The 21,989-nt window shown below is 43.6% G+C and overlaps 1 protein-coding gene across 2 annotated transcripts in view; it reads left to right on the top strand.

The window, feature by feature from the left end:
* Window positions 1-21,989, top strand: part of STOM (stomatin) — a 34,708-nt gene that overhangs the window by 4,628 nt on the left and 8,091 nt on the right. Inside the window, exons 2-6 of one of the 2 annotated variants that reach the window (XM_002720468.5) lie at window positions 12,698-12,801; window positions 13,940-14,012; window positions 15,179-15,261; window positions 19,888-20,091; window positions 21,492-21,626. In XM_002720468.5, the coding sequence (XP_002720514.1) occupies window positions 12,698-12,801; window positions 13,940-14,012; window positions 15,179-15,261; window positions 19,888-20,091; window positions 21,492-21,626 (599 nt within the window). Of the gene's footprint in view, window positions 1-12,694; window positions 12,802-13,939; window positions 14,013-15,178; window positions 15,262-19,887; window positions 20,092-21,491; window positions 21,627-21,989 lie in introns of both variants that reach the window. The other variant, XM_017350067.3, reaches the window with a different exon arrangement.

The following is a 21,989-nucleotide window of genomic DNA, read 5'->3' as shown; positions in this document are numbered from 1 at the left end:
CTCTAATGGGAACTAATGCGCTGTCTCCTTGGAAAATTATACATACAAACAAAATTTCACTTGGTTGATGTCATCTTTTTTTCATGTAAACCTTGGAAATTTGAAATATGAAAGCTATTATTGGAATGTATTAAATAGAATTTATTGAATGGTTGCCATGTAAGCACCACCTAAGGGCTTTGCAGACATTATCTAAGCGCAGTTCTGCAAAAGCACCCAGGAAAATGTCATCATTCATCATTTTACAATCAAGAAACTGAGGCTCTGAGAGGTAAAATCACACACGGCCTGTGAGATTCAGAGCCAGGTTTCTTTCTGGGGCTCTCTGAGTTTCCTAACTATGTTTCCTACCTTAGAGCTAGCTCCAAAATGCACACGCAAATACCTGACCTTGGCTAACTTCAGTGCATCACTGCAGGTAAGAGAGAAAACAAAGAAACCCCAGGGGCACCCAACTTCAGTCAAGGCCTCTTGGATAAGGCAGCTCCAGCAGGCTGCGTCTGACAGAGGGAAGCAGTGGCATGCTGAAGAGACTGAACTCTGCCTCGTCATGTCTTTGCTGGTCCTTAGTCCTAGGCAGATAAATATGACCAAACCTGAAGCAAACTGAATTTTCTTACGGCCAGGGCTTTCACCCTGTAATGAAATAATGCAGGTGGATTGCAAAGAGATGTATCATTATAATTAAGAGCCACATCAACAGAATAAATCCCTTTGGGAGATTGTCTGAAAATAAGCAGAATCATGAGGCTGACTTGTTTGTTTCAGTACAGCTGAGCGGATTGAAGAGAACTTTGTAACTTCTTCAATAATTAATCTGAGTTAAACCACCAGCCGTCATAAATTAACTCAAGCTACAGACCAAGTCTACAAACGAAGGCATTTATGTATGTTTTTATTATTAAATAGGTTCTTGATGCCACCTTTTTGTGTATGTTTTACTGTGCAAAACAGAGTCTCTGATTCCCTAGTCAATTTTGAAGAAAAAAATTTTTAGATTTATTTATTTGAAAGGCAGAGTAACAGGGAAAGAGGGAAAGACAGAATGAGATCTTCCATCTGCTGATTCTCTGTCTAAATGGCCACAACAGCGAGGTTTATACCCCTCTGAACAAGGAGCCTGCCACATGGGTAGGACTTGGGCCATCTTCTGCTGCCTTCCCAGACAGCACAATGCTGGATCAGAAGCAGAGTAGCCCAGTCTCCAAAGGAAGCAGCTTAACCCACTGCGCCACGACACTGGTCCCAGAAACGATATCTTTAAGAGGTTTATAAAGTACTACATATAAATTTCAGAATCATTTTTCAAGAAGGCATGGCAACATGCTTTCCTGAAAACTGTTGTAATCACAAAAAAGTGAACTCCTCTCTTCTGAGTCTGCCTAGCATCCTTTGTGTATTTCTACTGTAATGGTTATTACTGAGTACTTTAAAAAGCTCATGGGATATGGAGTTAAAAGATAATTTTATTTTTGTGCAAAAAACGAAATCTATGCATAGTTTTTTCATAATGCACACTTTTCCTGACCTTTTTCCAGTCCTCATGTGCATAGATTTCAAAACATTTTGCACCCAAATAAACTTATCTTTTAATTTCTTTTTCTGCAAACATTTTTAAATACCCTCATATTACAGTTACCAGTTTGATTCATCTGTTATCTTCCTACCTTTACTAAGTGATGAGAGCTTTTGAAGCATTATCATTCCTTGTTGTAATTGTTTGGTATCAAGTACATAGTATGGGTGCAAAATGCTTGTTGAAACAAAAAGAGAAAAAGTCAGAAGGGAGATCAAGCTCCATATTTACTAAATCACATTGTAAAATGTTTAATTTTCTGCTTACAGTTTATTTAATTAAGTTTGTTTTAACCGAACTGTTGACTTTAGATGTTCCATCATACTCTTTATTACATAGTCTTACTACAGGTAGACTATTTGTCTGGGTTTGTATTATCAATAAGGGGATTATACTTGCCAAGGTAATATATTATACCTAATAAGGAATCTTGCTCAAGGAAGTGTGGAAAGAGAGAAGTTAGATCCCAGTCAGTAGAAAGAAGGAAGTGTGTATCAATTCTTTATTGGCACACAATTGTTCCTACATTTTTTAAATCATGTCTATGCTCCAAGACTAGTAAATAAACTTGAACTTCAAGCCTTGACTTGAGCTTTCAGTGGATTAGCCTTGAAGATGCAACATATAAAGTATCTATCCTAAAGCATCAGACAATGAAATTGATACCAAACTTGCTGTCCAGTGGAATGAACTCTTATGGTAAGGTAGTATAGTATGGTAAAAATACAAGTGGAGAGGCCAGCACCGTGGCATAGCAGGTTAAGCAACCATATGGGCACCAGTTCAAGCCCTAGCTGCTCCACTTCCAATCCAGCTCCCTGCTAATGGCCTGGGAAAGCAGCAGAGGACAGCCCAAGCTCCTGACTCCAGGTTTTGGTCTGGCCCAGCCCAAGCCAATGTGGCCAGCTTGGGAGGGAACCAGCAGATGGAAGATCTCTCTCTGCCTCTCCCTCTTTCTTTCTGTAACTCTTTCAAATAAATAAAATAAACCTTTGAAAAATACAAGTGGAATTTAGAACTAAGTGATCTGGGTTCAGATTTCAGTAACCATCACTTACGACCTAGGTCATCTTGGGCAAGTCTCATAGCCTCCAAAGAGTCAGACTCCAAAGAGTCATCTTTATGTTGGGTAGAAATCTTACTGCCCTGTTGGCCTCCCAGAATCTTGAGTATCTGGTGGCAACATATATGTGAGTATACTTTTGAAACTTTGAAATGTAAATTATTAGGGTGTTAGTTAATGGATTAAAACAAAGAATAAAAAGGTTAACAATGACTAGGATCTATAAACCAAAAGAATGGTTTTGAGCTGCTCTTCAGAAAGCCAGGTCATTTTGTAGTCGATTCAAATTTAGGGGCAAATTTGAAAGATTCGTATGCAAGATGATCCCAGAGAGTTTAGACCATGACTTAGCACCCCAAATGCAGGCTGTGTCTCCTCCTGAGATGGAGTCCCCAAGCACATTGTTAGTCTTGATCAATTTCTCCATGGGGTGCAGATCCCTGAAGGCAGTTCACTTAGTAAAAATCTCATTTCTATAAACTATAGCAATAATGACCTTGAAGTTATGATAATAATGGCAGCTATTTGTTCCACACTTCCTGTCAGGCCCTTTCATATGTTCTCATGTTATCTTTGTAAGAACTATTGAGCCAGTTTTTTGTTCATTTATCCCATTTTTTCTTGTGAGGAAAATTTAGTGGTGAAGTTGGCATCTGGCCTCTAAAACTCAAGCTCCTAGCCATTGCTTAGTTCTTCTGCCTTAGTGAAGAATTTAGAACCTTATGATCAATTTTCTTATGTTTCTTTTTTCCATTTTTAAGTGAAAATAATGTTACCCTCCAAAGACTTTTATGAGAAAGACTTTATTATATATATTTTTAATATGGCTCTAGGTTAAAAAAAACTTGAAAAAATAGAAAGAAGTGTTTTGTTCTGTTTCCCCATATTTCAGGCCCAGTCTAAGTTTGATTAACTTAATATCCATTATGAAATTGTTCTCTAATTTTTCTGAACATTAGTACTTTCATTTTTACAGACATGGGTCTTGTTCAGCCTGTTCCTCTATCATTCTGAATTCTCTAACCTCACAGTTGGAAAATGTCTTTTTTTATTAAATATTTACTTTGTTTATTTGAAAAACAGAATTACAGGGAGAGACAGAGAGAGAGAGAGATTCCATCTTCTCATTCATTCCTCAAATGGCCACAACGGCCAGGGTTGGGCCAGACCAAAGCCAGGAACCAGGAACTTCATCTGGGTCTCCTGTGTGGGTGTAGGGGCCCAAGTACTTAGGCCATCTTCCACTGGTTTCCCAGGTACATTAGCAGGGAGCTGGATTGGAAGTGGAGCAGCCAGGTCTTGAAACAGTGCCCATATTAGATGCCAACACCTCAGGCAACAACTTAACCCATTATGCCACAACGTAGTCCCTGTGGTCAGATTTTTTTAAAAAGAAAACACTTGATGAAAGCAGTTGACAACTATGTTGGGACAGAAGAAGATTCTGAGTGATTCTTGCATCTTGTCTGCTGACGTGTAGTTTCAGTTTATCTTATGTGGTAGGAAATTTGTTTTTCTCCAAAGAAACAGAAGAATCATTCAACTCATCCATCAACTGAGTATTTAGCAAATCTTGTTGGAGTACTGTTTTCCACTAGATATCTTCCACGTGAGCTTATTTATTCATCATGGCAGCCCTCTGAGGAGGTACTCTTATTAGCTCTATTTTCAGATGAGCAGACTGAGGCACAAAAGGATGAGGTACATTTCCCAGATCCCATAACCAGTAAGTGACAGAACCAACTCTGGACCTATTATGCTATACTTTTTTTTAAACAAGAATTGCAGGGTCCAAATTTATTCATATTGCTGTCATCTATTTTCCCCCTATTTACTTATTTATTTTCCCTATTTATCATCGGAAACATTTGAATGAAGAAAAGCTCAGAAAATCTTCAAAATGCTTGGGAAATGAAATATTTATGCACATTGAATTTCCTTGTTCTGTTTAAACTAGCAAAGGATTCCCTTTATTTTAGCTGTTGTTAACAATCCTCCTTAAAAAGGACTAGTTCATTTGATTTCCTTAGTATTTCATGATAAACACATTTTTAAACTTTGTAATTTAAGTTATGTATTGCTTCATCAATACCAGTGCTTTTGGTCTAAGGTTTATAGCTATAACTGGTTCACAACAGGAAGGAAATTTTACATTTTTCAATCATGGTTCTTAATTTGATGCCATCTGAGCTATAGTCAGTGTGGGACAGAGAATAACTTCTTCTCTGGAGTTTTAAGGATAAGGGTATTTGAAGAACTGTAGACTGAACCCAATTAAAAAATTATTTCTAAGAAGAATTTTAATATGTGCTTGCTTTTGAAATCCTCTGCTCCATGAGTTGCCAGTTGTGACCTGCAGTTAAACACTGTCCTTTTTTCATCATGTAGTTATCAAGCCCATCCTGTGTGCTATGCTCTACCCCTCTCACTCTTCTAGCCCTTGAATCTGTCTCTTTATAGCCTGCTGCCTTCATTTTTTTGTTTCTCTCCTCTTTACTCCTTTTCTCCTTCTGTGGCTCTTGTCTTCCTTCTCTTCTGTTGTTTCCATCCCTTCTGTTTGTTTCTCCTAAAATTCCAGTTATTTGAAAAGCATAGTTATCACAAAATTTTCCTTTACGGCAGACATATTTAAATTCACATGTTTTGCTTGCCCTGGTGCCTGTTTTCACTTCGAGTGTTTGTTTTGCAGGTCTTAAAAGACCTATTTCAAAACAAAGGAGAGAAAAACCAGGAAGATGGGAAACATACCTGTATTTGAGAGACTGGAAGGAAGATCAAACATATTATTTAATTTATGAATCTCTTCCTCCTCCAGTAAATAGTTGTTTGACACAGCACAGGAACAAGGGTTGTAACTGCCCATGGACCAAATCTGCCTGACTGCCTGCTTTTGTATGGGCTGCAAGCTATGAATAGCTTTTACTATTTGTAAAAGTTTTTAAATAGCTAAAAGATATATTTGATTATGTGTGAAAACTTCATGAAATTCGTACTTTGGTGTCCATAAATTTTTATTGGAATGCAGCCATGCTCATTTGTGTGTATTGTCTGTGGCTGCCTTGGCGCTACAGGGAGAGTTGAGTGCTTGCCACGATGGTGGTCTGCATAGCCTGAACTGTGCACCCAGTGCTCTTGCAGGAAACCGTCGCCAACTCTTGACACAGCATCTCTGATGAAAGACGGTGGTGTCCCACCAGAACACTGCTTTCCTGAAAACATCTGCCTGTAAGGAGAACCTTTCTTAAATTGCATAGTCCTTTTATTTTGCTTTATCCTTTCGAAAAGGGCTCTTGAAACGAGATGGACTGTGTTTAGGGGATTAGATTCCCAGCCATCTTAACCTTTCCCCACCCGGGCAACTGTGTTCTTGCAAGCAGTTTACAACATGAAGTATTTCACCTGCACTCTGGGAAGGAAGGAAGGTTGCCCTCAGTGTGGCAACTTGGGTTATTTCAGTCATCTTCAAGCTCGCCTTTTCCCTCTTATGTGCAATAACGCTTGTGAATGATATTTTTAGGTATTGTGTAAGACATGTTTCTGGCCTTTCTCAACAGGAAATCCAATATCTTCTGAATGTCAGAGTAATTAAATCTCAATGGTTAGTGGGATTTATTACTGCACATGATTTCCACTGTTGCCAAGTTCAATAGATTTTAAAGGAAATCAGATGACCTGGGATTGGTACCAACAGACAGTGTGCTGGACATTAACCTGGGTTATCATCTTGGGAAGAATGTTTTACTGCTTTTCCTAACACTGCTTCAACAGAAATTACTGTATGGCCTGTCTTGCTTCATTTGTTTCATGGTTTGGTTTGATTTTCTTTTGTCTTCCCATTGGGTCTTTTGCTTTATTGCTTTGAGACTCCAGGAAGAATTTTTACATCTACTTTACAGGTGTTGGTAATCATTACACATAATGTTTAGAAGGAACTAGCAGTAGCTAACATATAGTAGGTATTCAATAAATAATAGTTACTACTAGTAATAACAGATACCCACAGAATGAGGTTTAAGAATTATGCAATTTCATCTTTTCAGCAAAATTGAATTACATAATAAATAGGGATATATGGAAACTGCTAAAAGTAAATTCAGCAAAATTTCTAACTGAAGAGTTTAGACATAACCTAAATATTCGTCATATGAAACAATGGATTATACAACCGTTAGTAATAAGAAAAATATGTACTGACATAAAAAGATGTTCACAGTTTAGGGAAGGAAGTAGGTTTAAAATCCTTATGTAGGGACAAGCACGTAGCCCAGCAGTCAGCATGCTGCATCCCACGTTGCAGGACCTGGGTTCAGTTCCCAGTTATGGCTGCTGACTACCTTTCTGCCAGTGCAGACCCAGGGTGGAGGCAGTGATGGTTCCGGTAATTGGGTTTCTACCTCCCATGTGGAAGACTTGGATTGCAATCCCAGCTCCCAGCTTCAGCCCCAGCCCATCCCCAGCCACTGCAGGCAATGAGTGAACTAGCAAATAGGAACTCTCTCTCTCCACTCTCAACTAAATACATTTTTTTAAATTTTTTTTTATTTTTGACAGGCAGAGTGGACAGTGAGAGAGAGAGACAGAGAGAAAGGTCTTCCTTTTGCCGTTGGTTCACCCTCCAATGGCCGCCGCTGCAGCCGGCGCACCGCGCTGATCCTGGCAGGAGCCAGGAGCCAGGTGCTTTTCCTGGTCTCCCATGGGGTGCAGGGCCCAAGCACCTGGGCCATCCTCCACTGCACTCCCTGGCCATAGCAGAGAGCTGGCCTGGAAGAGGGGCAACCGGGACAGAATCCGGCGCCCCGACCGGGACTAGAACCCGGTGTGCCGGCGCCGCAAGGTGGAGGATTAGCCTATTGAGCCACGGCGCCGGCCTCAACTAAATACATTTTAAAAAATCATTGTGCATGTCATTATTTCACTTTTGAAAAAAGGAGAATAGAAAAGGTTGAAAGGGGACCATGCTGTGGCTTAACGGGTAAAGCTACCACCTGCAGTGCTGGCATCCCATTTGGGCGCCGGTTCTAGTCCCGGCTGCTCCTCTTCCAATCCAGCTCTCTGCTGTGGCCTGGGAAAGCAGTAAGGATGGTCCAAGTCCTTGGGCTCCTGCACTCACATAGGAGATCGGCAGATCCAGCCATTGCAGCCATCTGGGGAGTGAACCAGCAGATGGAAGACCTCTCTCTCTCTCTCTCTCTCTCTCTCTGCCTCTGCCTCTCTGTAACCCTGCCTTTCAAATAAATAAATAAATCTTTTAAAAAGAAAAGTTTGAAAGGACATATAGCAAAGCAAAAAAAATTAATTACTAGAGGTAATGAAAGTGTAATTTTTCTTTTTTCAATTTTTTGAATTATAATCTCTTTTTTTAAAAAGTGTTTTTATTTGAAAGGCAAAGTCTACAGAGAGAGTGGGAGAGATAGAGATATCTTCCATCCTCTGGTTCACTCCCCAGATAGCCACAATGGCTGGGGCTGGGCCAGTCTGAAGCCAGGAGCCGGTAGCTTCTTCTGGTTTCCCACGTGGGTGGCAGGGGCCCAAGTACAAAGGCCATCTTCCGCTGCTTTCCCAGGCGCAGTAGCAGGGAGCTGGATGGGAAGTGGAGCAGCCAGGACTTGAACTGGTGTCCACATATGTTGCTGGCATCTCAGGCAGCAGTATTACCCACTATGCCATGATGCCAGCCCCTGAACTGTAATTTCTAATTTTTATGGTGATGATTTTGCTTTAAAAAATTACATTGTTTCCTAAGATAAGTCCAGTTTGCATTTCAGTGCATAAATTTAGATGTACAGGCTTACATCCATTTTCAGGCTCTAGCTTTGATTGGATAAAATTTTATTCAAGAGCACAAAGTTGTGACACAGCAGGTGAAGTGGCTGCTTCTGACATCAGCATCCCACATCAGAGAGTAGTTGGAGTCCCATCTACTCCACTTCTGATCCAGCTTCTTGCTAATGGCAATAGAAGATGGCCCAAGTACTTAGGGCCCCACCACCATATGGGAGACCCTGATGGACTTGTGGGTTCCTGGCTTTGGTCTGGCCCAACCCCAGCCATTGTGACCATTTGGGGGGTGAATGAGCAAATAGAGGAGATTTCTCTCTCGCTCTTCCTCTCTCCTTCTCCTTGTCTGATGCTTTGCCTTTCAAATAAATAAATCTTTTTAAAAATAAGTTATATAATGGCCGGTGCCGTGGCTCAATAGGCTAATCCTCCGCCTAGCGGCGCCGGCACACCAGGTTCTAGTCCCGGTCGGGGCCCCAGATTCTGTCCCGGTTGCCCCTCTTCCAGGCCAGCTCTCTGCTGTGGCCAGGGAGTGCAGTGGAGGATGGCCCAAGTCCTTGGGCCCTGCACCCCATGGGAGACCAGGAGAAGCACCTGGCTCCTGCCTTCAGATCAGCGTGGTGCACCGGCTGTAGCGCACAGGCTGTGGCGGCCATTGGAGGGTGAACCAACGGCAAAGGAAGACCTTTCTCTCTGTCTCCCTCTCTCACTGTCCACTCTGCCTGTCAAAAAAAATGTTATATAAGTGAACAAGAAATTCAAGTATTATGTACAATATAAGTGCCTAAAGATTTTTTCAAAGTGCTATAAGAAGGCAGAGTCAGAGAAAATCGCATCTAGCTAGAAAGTTTGGTAAGAAGTATTTTATATCCACAGAACACTGTACCAGACATTAGGAAGATAAAAATGAATAAGAAACATTCCTGCTCCCAGGGAGTTTATAATCTACTGTATTCAGGGCACTAGAATATGGGACAATATTTTAGAAAGCACCAAATGCGGTCAGATGGGTATTTGTGGCCTTGTTTGGAATCCATTTCTCTCTGGAAACCTTGGCCTGGCCTATAAATAGGCACAGCAGGAATCCAGAGGGCTCCTCTCTAAGAAACTCGGATTTCATTTTCAGAACTCCTACCATGCCTTCCCAGTTTTGACACTGTCTTCAGAAAGGGCTCTGAACATGAAAGCATCCCCAATGAGGATTTTTCAATTCAGAGGTGAAGGGTCAAAGAGTGAGTTGATTTAAAACATGGGTTTTGGAGTAAGTAACCAAGAGTTGAATTTTAGATCTTCCATTGTACAACGTTGGAAAAGTTAAGTTGCTTCAATTCAAAATACTTAGCTTCCAGGGCTGTTGTAACAATTGAACGAGGTATGGTTGAAAGGAATTTCACACAATGCCTACGGTATCGAAAACCATCCGAAACAGCCATTAGTACTGTTGTTAGTTGTGATGATATCTGACAGAGCTTTTGCCACAGCAGCACTGTCACCCTGCTTTCAAAGTTCTCCAGTAAATATTCCTGTACTGCAAGGGTTAAAGCTTAGAACCGCCAGGATTAGCTTCCATCACTTTTCTTTGCATACACATGAGGACAGCCACCTCCCAGCATGACACAGGAGCAGAAAACTGCGAAGTGAGACACTTGCATCTCCAGAGCACTCCCTGCATTTCTGGCTTTCTACCCTGTGTTTCCAAGCACGTGACCTGGGTGCTGACATGGGTTTCTTTTCTCCCATGCTCCCTGCCTGAACTCTCTGCTTATTTCTTGGCCTCGCATTTGTCCAAGTCTTCTTTCACAGCCCTTGTGCCCTTTCTTCGGAGCAGGAACACATGCGTGGCGTAACGCTTCCTCTCTTGCCAAATTCCCTCTAGAAAATAAATAGAGCAGAAGCCTTCTGTGGTTGATAAGAATCCGTGGAATCTCTTGGTCTTCTCGGTCCCTATGTCCTCCAGAGAAAGGAAGAACAAACTAAAGATGAGGAAGACACTGGGTACAGAAAATAGGAAACATCACCCTGGGGAAGACAGGCGTTCCCAGGATGATGGTGAAAGGCGGTCACAGACTGACAGCTGTGCGTGCTGGACAGGACGACAGGGCTCTGGGATGAATGTGATGCAACACCGGATCCTTTTGGGAGGAGGCTTAGACAATTTCTGAGGGGTTTAAGGTTGGATCGATAGAAGTACACTGAAAAGCAAGCCAAGACAGAACACAACACTAATGCCAGAAGAAGACGAGTTGTACAGGAAAGGAAAACTGACACTACTTCAGTGTCTGGCCTGGCTTTGGGCAGCATTTACACGTTCATGATGGTATAAAATTTGCTGTTGCTCTAACTGGGATTGTGTAATTATATTGGGAGGATGATTGTATGCAGGTGGTACAGGGATGGGGCGGGGCTCAGAGAACATTGTCATTTCCATGGTAGAAACCGGTAGATCAAGATGAGAAGACAAGAAGTAACAGACAAGCATGTTGTTTAGAAATGTGGCGGTAAATGCTAAAGGGCAGTTGTTTTTTAAGGGGGAGAAATTGGGAGAGGTGAGCTGGGCCTGCTGGTTGGTTGGTTTTTCTTAAATAATATTGTAGAATGGTTTGACTTTTTAAACATCATGCAAGTGTAAATTTGACAAAAAAATTAAAAAGGAAAACAGGAAAAGCACAAATGCTTAGCTGCAAATGCTGAAAAGGGAAGTGAAAGAACTAGAGGAGAGGAGAGAAGATTAGGTTACAAAGGGGCGGGCATTTGGGATGGGAAGTAAGATCTGCTTGGGATGCCCACGTCCTCCAGGCCTGGCTGCTCTCTGAAACTCTGCTGTCTGCTGAGTGCACCCGGAGCGCCAGAGAGGCAGCAGGCTCCGATGGTTTACTGCCGTCCACATGGGGAGCTTGGATTGAGTTCCTGGCTCCTGGCACCAGCCTGGCCTGGCCTGGCCTCAGCTGTTGTGGGCATCTGGGGACTGAACCAAAGAAGGGGATACCTCTCTGTATCTCTTTGTCTTTCAAATAAATAAGTAAATAAATAATTTTAAAAGCAGATTACCAATTTAATTTTTTAGTTTTTAAAAACAATGTATAGTAAGGGAAATGTTTACCAAAATATTTACTCTGTAGATTTAGGGTAATTTTCCCTCTTTTTATACTTTTCTGAACTTTTTTGGAGTGGGACATATATTACCTTTGAAATCAGATAGAAAGGCTATTTCATACTACAAAAAGAGAATCAGAAATATGAGAGTAAAACTGTGTGCAAATATAGTCATTTAAGCAGTGTTTACAATAGTAAGAAATAGAAACAACCAAATAATCAAGAAAGGAATGATAGATGGAGGTGCGTAAACCCAGTGGAATATTTTACAAGCATCATTTTTAAAAAGGGACTAAATGACTTTACACTCGTATATCCTATGGTTTTCGCCTGTAATCATGCTGTACTCTCAGCTAAAATGTCCTTTTCCGTCCTTCCCCTTCCTTTCATTCGTGTTTATTACATCCTCCAAGTAGCCCTCTCCCTGGAACCACCCCCAACCACAATCACCTACTCCACTCCACCTGTACCTCCATCCCAGTGTGGAAAATGTGTGAATTACCCTATTCTGTGTTTTCAAAATGTCCTGAACAAATGCCCTGCCTCCCTGCTTAGCAGCTAGTATTATAGTTATCTGTTTGTCTACCTTCCCCACTAAATGTCAACCTTCTTGTGGGTGATTATCGTGGCACAGCTGGGTAAGCGACGGCTTGTGATGCTGCCATTCCATATCAGAGTGCTGGTTCCACAACTAAAGTGCCTGGGAAGGCGGCAGAAAATGGCCCAAGTGCTTGGGGCCCTGTCACACATGTTCATGTTCACGTTCAGGATGGAGTTCCTGGCTCCTGGCTTGAGTGTGGCCCAACCCTGGCTGTGTGGCCATTTTGGGGAGTGAACCAACAGATGAAAGATTCTCTCTCTCTCTCTCTCTCTCCCCCCTCTCCCCTCTCCCCTCTCTCCTCTATATCTCTTTTCTTTTCAAACACATAAATAACTCAAACTTTAACCTTCTTGAAAGCTAGATTTGAGTCTTATTCATTTCTATTACTTCAATACAAAGTACAAGTCATCATAAACAGTAGGTGCTTAATAAATGTTTGCCAGATGAAGTAATTAATGTTGTGGAGAAATACTTATGTTAAGTTGGTTAGGAGAAATAGTACTGGAAAGCACATAGGTGTTCAGTGAATAGGGGTGGAGATGGTGATGATCATGCTAACAGCAACGTATGCTTTTGTCTTCGGCAGATAGCCCCAGTAAGGGCCTTGGACCCTGTGGATGGATTTTGGTGGCTGCCTCATTCTTATTCACACTTATAACTTTCCCAATATCGATATGGATGTGTATAAAGGTAAAGAATATTTCACTCACGTCTGGAAAGACTCAGCTCCAACCTACATAAACCTGCTTTGTGTGTGCAAGACACATAGACCATACCGGCTTTAATTCTTTTTACGATTCATGTATTTGCTCCAGTACCACACTCTGTAGTGCATTCATTTATTTGCTTAATTTGAAGGAAGGAAGGAAGGAAGGAAGGAAGGAAGGAAGGAAGGAAGGAAGGAAGATAGATCTTCTAAGCACTAGGGCCATCTTCCACTGCCAAGTTTTTCCACAATGTACATTTTTTTAAAGAATTATTTTATTTATTTGAAAGGCAGAGTTACAGAGAGACAGAAGCAGAGAGAGAGAGAGGGAGAGAGAGGTCTTCCATCTGCTGGTTCACTCTCCAGATGGCTGCAACAGTCGGAGCTGTGCTGCTCTGAAGCCAAGAGCCAGGAGATTCCTCCAGTCTCCCAAGCGTGTGCAGGGGCCCTAGCACTTGGGCCGTCTTCTACTGCTTTCCCAGGCCATAGTAGAGAGTTGGATTGGAAGTGGAGCAGCCAGGACTCAAACTGGCGCCCATATGGGGTGCTGGCGCTGCAGACTGGGGCTTTAACCCACTGTGCCACAGCTCCAGCCCCAACAATGTGTATTTTTTTTATTAACGTTTTGAAGATCCCTCCTACATAAGGGTCAAAATACTTTTGCGGGGCTGGCGCTGTGGTGTAGTGGGCTAAGCCATCACCTGCGGTACCAGCATCCCATATGGGTGCTGGTTCGTGTCCCAGTTGTTCCTCTTCCAAGCCAGCTCTCTGCTTATGGCCTGGGAAAGTAGAAGAAAATGGCCTGTGCAAGTGGCTTGGGCACCTGCACCCAGTGGGAGACCCAGAAGAAGCTCCTGGCTCCTGGCTTCAGATTGGCCCAGCTCAGACCATTGCAGCCGTTTGGGGAGCGAACCAGCAGATGGAAGACCTTTTTCTCTGTCCCTCCCCCTCTCTCTCTCTGCCTGTAGCTCTGCCTATCAAACAAATAAATAAAATCTTTAAAAAAATATTTTTGCACCAAAGTAAACTTAGCTTTTAGTTTCACTGTCCACAAACTTTTTGAGGTCCTCTCGTGTGTATTAAGCTGTATGTGTAAAGGTGTCTTCTGTGTTCTTATTCTAGATTATAAATGAGTATGAACGAGCCATCATCTTTAGATTGGGTCGCATTCTACAAGGAGGAGCCAAAGGACCTGGTCAGTACTGGGATTCTGGGTTGTTCAGGGACTAAAATTCTTTTGTTATTGATGTGATTTCCCTTTGAGGGCCTCTTTGTTGACTTAGAAAAGAGTTCATGGAGCAGAAGTTATATAGGGATATTTCAAATAGTTCATGGAAAAATGGAATAAGAAGATAAGCTCATATTGGTGGGAAAAAATTGGAAATCTGCAGTTTTTTTTTTCATTATGTGTACTTTCCATGAACTTTTTGAAGACCCTTCACATAACAGTAGAAGCGCTAGCCAGTTTTAGTATCCTCAGCCTTTCCTTCCCACCCATCCCCTCCCCTTCCCACTGGAGCTGATAAGATTATCTTAGGGCAGGAATAGCTACAGCTATAGAAACTGAGCCTGAGAATTGCTCCCAAAGAAGGGCTTTGAGTCATTCATTTGGCTCCTACTATGTTCCAGGTCCTGGGAGGTCCAGGTAGACTACAGCACAGCCTGTAACCTCAAGGTCCTTGCTAACTGGTGGTGGGACACTAACAAGGAAACAGCTCCTAGTCCCATGAGATGCGTCTTGTGATCAAATACAGATTGCTGTGAGGAGAGAGAAATCCAGAGAAGAGTGGGACAGGCTCTCTAGAAGTGCCATCTTGTAGCGTCTTGAGTCACGAAGAGGTGCTAGCCTGAGGGCGGTGTCCGCAACAGAAAGAGGAACCCGCGTTGCAGAGTATTGCAGATTCAAGGACCTGCGAGTGGCTGAGACAGGCCAGAGTGCAGAGTGGGAAGGGCGGGAAAGCATTTGAAGAGGTGAGCCGATGCGGGCCAGGCAGGACCATGGGTGGGGCAGGTTTGTATTTTAGGGAAGAAGGTTCTGCATACAGCTTAGGAAATGCGTCATAGGAAAGAACCTACAAGAAATAGAAAGATGGATTGGGAAGAAATTGCAGTAGTCCAAGTGAAGAAAAAACAAAACAGGATGACAGTCATGGTAGAGAAGGGAAATGAACCTTGCTGGCCTTAGCGGGGGCAGTTAGAGATGAGGACAGCAAGAACGCTCAAGGGTAACGTTCGTGGCTTCTGGCTCACTCAGAGATGAACTGGTGACTCCCAGCAGATCCTGCTAGCGTTGAAGGCACGAGTGAACTGGTGGGGGGGTGATGATGGCTCTCTGCAACCTTCTGTGTTTCTTGGCTGCAGGTTTGTTTTTCATTCTGCCATGCACCGACAGCTTCATCAAAGTGGACATGAGAACTGTCTCATTCGACATTCCGCCCCAGGAGGTAAGGTTTTCCTCGGCTGTGATCACGGAGCTGTCGCGGGTGGACGCGCTGTCCGGGGAGAAGCGAGCTGTACAGTTCGAGCGGAGGCCCCGCATCCTGTGTGCGCCCACCATTTCCAGCCTGGTGACCTTGTGCAAGTTCTCTGTCTTCTCACTGCCTCAGTTTCCTAATCTCTAAAATAGAAGTTGTTAGGGTAGAACCCACTTGTTGTTGTTGTTGTGAGGGATAATGACATGTTATAGGTAAAACTCTAAGAACTATGCCTAAGAAATCATAAGTGCCATCTAGGTGTCTGTTACCATGATTATAGGTGAATTGTCCCTTTTCCAAAATGCTTGGGACTAGAAGTGGTTCAGATTTTGGACTTTTTTGGATTTTGGAATATTTACACAGACTTAAGCACTTCAAAATCTGAAACTTCTTGAGTGTCATGTGGGTGTTCAAAATATTTGGGATGTCAGAGCCTTTGGATTTTGAACTTTTTGGAGTTACGATTCTCAACATGCGTTCCAAAGCGTAGTGTCATGTTAATGTCCTACAACACTGGCACCCCTGTCGTCTTCATCTTCATTCTTACTACCATATTTCTCCTCCACGGCTTTCAGATCGAAAATCCTAGTTTCTGCAACAAGATCTTATTCTGGATAAATTGGTTAGAAGCTAAAGAATCAGAAGCTACTCATGTGACATTTTTAGATACAGCATGTAATATTTCACAGTCGTGATTGTTTTCTGCTTTTCCAAACCACTTCACAATTATTACCATAGTTGAACAATCATAGCAGAATCCCAAGAAAGTGTATGGTGATGGTCACACAAAGGAATTTCTCCAGACGACAGCGGCAGAACCAGGACTAAACTTCGGCTTTTCAGATTCCCCGTCCAGTGCTTCTTCCAAAATGCTGAGCTAAATACGTTACATTAACTCTGTCAAGGCCCTCGAAGAAGCAAGGGCCACCTGGAGCCCGTGTCTTAGGGCGCGTGCTGCAGACAGAAAACCTAACCACACACTGAAGAGAGGGATGCAGGAACACTGCCAGTTTCTTGGCCAAAGGCCCGGCAACCACATGCTGTGTTGCCATTCTTTGTCTCAAAATCCGAACACCAGCTTTGGAATTCCCTTGCTGGTGCTGATTCAAGCAGTAGGTGAAGCCAGACTTTATAATCCACAGGCATGAAGAGTTTTAAGCAGTGTTTTACTCTCAAGTAACAGCCAGAGAGCCCCGTTGTGTTCTCGCGTGTTTCTCCACCTTTTAGGGAAGACAGGCTCTGAGCAGGAGGGCCTGCGGGGCAGCTGGGACCTCGGGGGGGGGGGGGGGGTTTCTCTCTGAGAGCTGCAGGCATCTGGCAGGATCGCCTTCCAGCTCTCCTCTCCTCGCCTGCAAACTGCTGAGCTCGCAGCACACTGGAACTTGGCGAGCGTTCCTTTTCCCACCCCCTGTGAACCTACTGTGAAAGGAGATAAACACTGTCTATGGGAAGCAGTAGGCAAGAAGCTGCAGCTGTGGCAAAGTTCACTGTGGCAAGAATTTGCCTGGAGATGACCTACGACTTCCAACACATCACGGGAAATAATTCATTTTCACACTCAGTGGCAATATGCTGTATATTTATGACGGGGTCTTCAAGAAGTTCATGGAAATGTATTGTTAAAAAAAAACTATGGATTTGATATCAGCCAGCTTATTAGCAATTTTCAGTATTAATAATCTTGTGGGATTTTGCCATGTATTCAAAGAAGAATTCTGAGTACTGGCTCAAATAGACCAGGCAACATGGTAAGTTTTTAAGCTTTGTATTCAGTGAGAGGAATACACAGGAGGGTAAGAGCTTTATTTAGGGCAGAAAGAGAGGTCTAAAGCTAAGTTGGGTCCATACCAGGCGGAAGGCAGGCCAGGAGCGAGCCACGAGGAACAAGTGTATGGTTAGGAGCAACCACAGGTAGCTTAGCGTGGCAGCAAAGCAAAGGCAGAGAGCAGGCCACGAGCCATGTGCAAGCATGCAGGCAGGAAAGCAGAGAGCAGGCGTCCAAAGGCCACGAGCCCACAGGTCAACAAGGGCAACAAGCGAAGGGCCCTCCGTGGTCCAGGCCTTTTATGTACTCCCAAAGGTTACGTAGTCTGATTGGCAGGTGGGCATACAGGTGGGATCAGGTAGGGGCATGGTCTTCCAGCTCACAAGTCTAATTGATTTTATCCTGTCTGCCTGCCTACATCAAATTGTGCTCGCCTACTGAAACAACTATGGACTTCAAAATTTTTTAAGTGAACTAAACTTGTAATTCCATTTCTCAGCCATGAACTTTTTGAAGTTCTCTGAAATACTCCCCACTTCTCTTCTAAGCTAGAAGTATTTGTAGATTAATTTTTCAAAGGATTACTGCTTTGACAACTGGCAGGGCCAAACATGTAACAACAATTATTGTTGCTGCCTTTGTTTATATAACTCTTTTCACTTTCAAAAGGGTTTCAAACACAAACACCTACCTGTTTAATCTCCAGGGATACTGGAGGAGAATTGAGTAATATTATTAGCCCCATCTCCCAAATGAGGAATTTCTAGGTCAGATGGTTCAAGTGCCCTGTTAGAGGAGAGCCAGGGAGGTGTGGGCAGAGCTGGAACTACAGTTCGGGTCCTGTCTGTCACTCCTGTACTTGTCAATCCTTAGGACCATGTTTTAATCCATCCCTCATTTCTTGACTATCAAGCACTCTGCCACTGCTGGAGACGGGCCCTTGGGAAACGCACAGTCACTGGAGAAGTTAGGCACTATCATAAGGCAGTGGCCATGCAAAGGAAGGGCACTTAACTCTGCCCAGCGAGTCAAGGAAGCCACACAGAGAATGATGATTAGGAATGGGCTGTGCTGATGTGAGAGACAGTTCCTGTATCAAGGCCTAGGGACACAAACATGGGGCGTGCAGGGACCCACATGTGGCCTGGTGTACAGCGTGTGCAGGAGGGAGTGGGAAGACGAAGTCCAGAGAGGTATCACAGAGGCCAGATGTCAAAGGATTTTGTCTTGAAAGTGGCAAGAAGCCATTGAAGCATTTAACCATGGATGACTGTAATTAAGATTGACGTCCTAAAACATCTCTGTGTGTTGGTGCTCCTTGACTTACAATGGGGTCATGTCCCAATAACCAACCTGAGCAGAAAACATCATAACTTGAAAATGCACTTGATCCACCTAGCCTACCAGTCACTGAAGCTTAGCAGCACACACACTACGGGTACAGGTTGTTTCCTTCGTGGTTGATCATGGGGTTGCCTAGGAGCTATAGTTCGTTGCTGCTACTCCGCATTAAGAGTATCAGACCCCACATCACTAGCCCAGGAAAAGATCAAAATCTAGAATTCAAAGTCACGTTTCTGCTGCATGCATATCACTGTCACACTATCATAAAGTGGAAAAACCATAAGTCAAACCGTCATTAAGTTAACACCATTATTTAAAGTGAATAAAAAAAAAGATAAAGATGGCTCTCATTGTGTGTCAGGCACTATCCTAAGCACTTCAGTGCACCAGCTCATTCACTCTAGCGACAATTTTGTGACACAGAACCGTTAACAATCTCCACTTCACAAATGAGGAGGCGGAGCCCTAGACAGGGTAAACGTTGCATCACTGTTTTCCTGGAGCCTTTCACTCAGATAACGGTTAAGATGAAAAAAAAGTATGTCATGTGAAGCTCTTTTATGTGGCATTCTGCACGTGTGTTCTTACCCTGGCATTGCCGTCTGCACTTTTGCTCCAGTAATACTGTGCTACTTCTAGTTCAGCAAGCCTAGGATCTCTCCAGGCGCTTCTGTGCTTTTTCGTACACCATTCTCTCTGTCTAGAACACTGTCCCACTCCACCCTGGAAAACTGTTCTTTTCTTCAAGAGTTGGTGAAGGTATCGCCCTTGCTACCCAAAGCTGCCCACCTCCAGTGCCTGAGAGCCTCCTTGATCCTCCAACCTCTTGGAAAGTAGAAACCAACATTTCATACTTTTATCCCTGGTACCGGGTATATTTTTTTATTATTTTTTTTTATTATTTTTTTAATTTAATTTTTTTTAATTTTTTTTGACAGGCAGAGTGGACAGTGAGAGTGAGAGACAGAGAGAAAGGTCTTCCTTTTGCTGTTGGTTCACCCTCCAATGGCCGCCACGGCCGGCGCGCTGCGGCCGGCGCACCGCGCTGATCCGATGGCAGGAGCCAGGTGCTTCTCCTGGTCTCCCATGGGGTGCAGGGCCCAAGCACTTGGGCCATCCTCCACTGGCCACAGCAGAGAGCTGGCCTGGAAGAGGGGCAGCCTGGACAGAATCCGGTGCCCTGACCGGGACTAGAACCCGGTGTGCCGGCGCTGCAAGGCAGAGGATTAGCCTAGTGAGCCATGGCACCAGCCAAGTACAGGGTATAGCACGGCTATTGAGTGACGTCTCAGTATTTGTTGGCTCGTTGAGTGGACTTGAGTAAGAAACTAATGGATTCAGTTAAGTTTTCAAAGATCAAACTCTCTGATGTCTCACTAAAGAAAATCAGCCAGTGCGATAAGATGTCCTATGGAATAGCATTCCTTACAGCTGTATTAAAGAACTGGTTGGTTGATAGATGTAACGCTGCTTGCTCTGTTGTGTAGATCCTCACTAAGGATTCGGTGACTGTGAGCGTGGATGGCGTGGTCTACTACCGTGTGCAGAATGCAACCCTGGCCGTGGCAAACATCACCAACGCTGACTCAGCCACCCGGCTTTTGGCACAAACTACTCTGAGGAACGTGCTGGGCACCAAGAACCTTTCCCAGATCCTCTCGGACAGAGAAGAGATTGCACACAACATGCAGGTAAGCGATGCGCCGGCCGCTGCCCCGCAGAGGTGGAAGAGGGACGCGGAGAGCTGTTGGCTGAGAACCTTTTATTCATCCAAGTCGGGCGTTCTCTGGCTTTTTTTTTTTTTTTTTAAACTTTGTGATAAGGTTTTCCAGACTGGATGGTGGGGGACGTTTTTCACACTAACAGCTCCTGGGCTTAACAACACCCAGATACATGTGTTGTTGTTTTAATTCCCTCTAGGGTGTATTTTCTTTTCCAGGGTGAGTATTAACCTGTTTGTTTACTATAATAGTTGAAAGGCTGTCCTGCAAGATAAAACAGCTGTTGTTAAAACTTTGTAAGCCGGCGCCGTGGCTCAATAGGCTAATCCTCCACCTTGCGGCGCCGGCACACCGGGTTCTAGTCCCGGTCGGGGCGCCGGATTCTGTCCCGGTTGCCCCTCTTCCAGGCCAGCTCTCTGCTGTGGCCAGGGAGTGCAGTGGAGGATGGCCCAGGTGCTTGGGCCCTGCACCCCATGGGAGACCAGGAAAAGCACCTGGATCCTGGCTCCTGCCATCGGATCAGCGCGGTGCGCCGGCTGCAGCGGCGGCCATTGGAGGGTGAACCAACGGCAAAGGAAGACCTTTCTCTCTGTCTCTCTCTCTCACTGTCCACTCTGCCTATCAAAAATAAAAATTAAAAAAAAAAAAAAAAAAAAAAAAAAAAAAAAAACTTTGTGAAAAGTGTCAGTCCCAAGAATTTCCTGGTGATTATTCGGCCTTCTAACCTAGCTTGAGTAATAGAAGTTGAAGTAAGCTTGGCTTGTTCAGAAAAGATAAAGTGCTATAGATATGTATTCTTATTATTTGTATAGACTTCATTGTAGGTCAGAGAATCTTATTTGATATTCATAACCATATGAAAGAGATAGTATGGTTTCATTCCTGTCATTCTAAAGGGATTAAGACGTACATTATATGTAATTATAATATGGATAATTAGATAAGTATTATGTATATTATATGTAAGTAGTATGGCTTACACAGGGTCATACTGGCCCAGGGCCAGCCCGTTACACTCTACAGGCTGACCACCTGTTTTTGTGAGTAAAGGTTTATTGGAATATAGCCATTCATTTGTCTGTTGACCTTGGCTGCTTTTGACCTTCAATCACAGGGTTAAATAGTTGCAACCGAGGCTGCAAATCAGCAATGTGCAGTCCTTTTAGAAGTCTGCCAGCCCCGCACCGGTTTATTTGTCGCAGAATCAGGATCAGCTCCCGGGTGACCCAGCCCTACTTGGGCATTCCTTCCACAGCAGGAGAACGATTTCTAGCAGCTTCTCTGCTCCAGACGCCAATGAATACAGCCACTGTGGCCGTCTGTAGGCAGCCGGGGCTGACCAGTTTTCGCTTGCTTTCACTCTTCGACAGTGCACTCTGGATGATGCCACTGACGACTGGGGAATAAAGGTGGAACGCGTGGAAATCAAGGACGTGAAGCTGCCCGTGCAGCTCCAGAGAGCGATGGCTGCAGAAGCAGAAGCCTCCCGGGAGGCCCGAGCCAAAGTAATTTTTTTTTCTAGTTTGTTTTTCTCATGGAGTTTTCTTTTTTAATTACAAAAAAAAAGTAAGATGTGCTTGTTGTAAATTGAGATAATCCTGAAGTGCTTAGTAAAAGCGAACGCCCTCCCCATCACTTCAAATCCTATTCCCCCAGAGACTGCCACTCTTAACAGTTGAATATATTTGGATTTTATTGGAATAGGTGGTTGGATTCCTGGCTTGAACCTTGCTTTTTTTTTTTTTTTATCAATTTAGTCGCTCATGGACATCCTAGGACATGTAGAGTTTCCTCATTCCTTTGTGACCATGTGCCCTATTCTTTATTCTCTCAACCTGCTCTTAAGACCAAATGGGTGCTCTTAAGAC

Source organism: Oryctolagus cuniculus, chromosome 1 (assembly GCF_964237555.1).
Source record: "Oryctolagus cuniculus chromosome 1, mOryCun1.1, whole genome shotgun sequence".
NCBI classification, from domain to species: domain Eukaryota; kingdom Metazoa; phylum Chordata; class Mammalia; order Lagomorpha; family Leporidae; genus Oryctolagus; species Oryctolagus cuniculus.
Note: the sequence above shows the minus strand (reverse complement) of the source record. Positions and strands in the feature narration are given on the sequence as shown.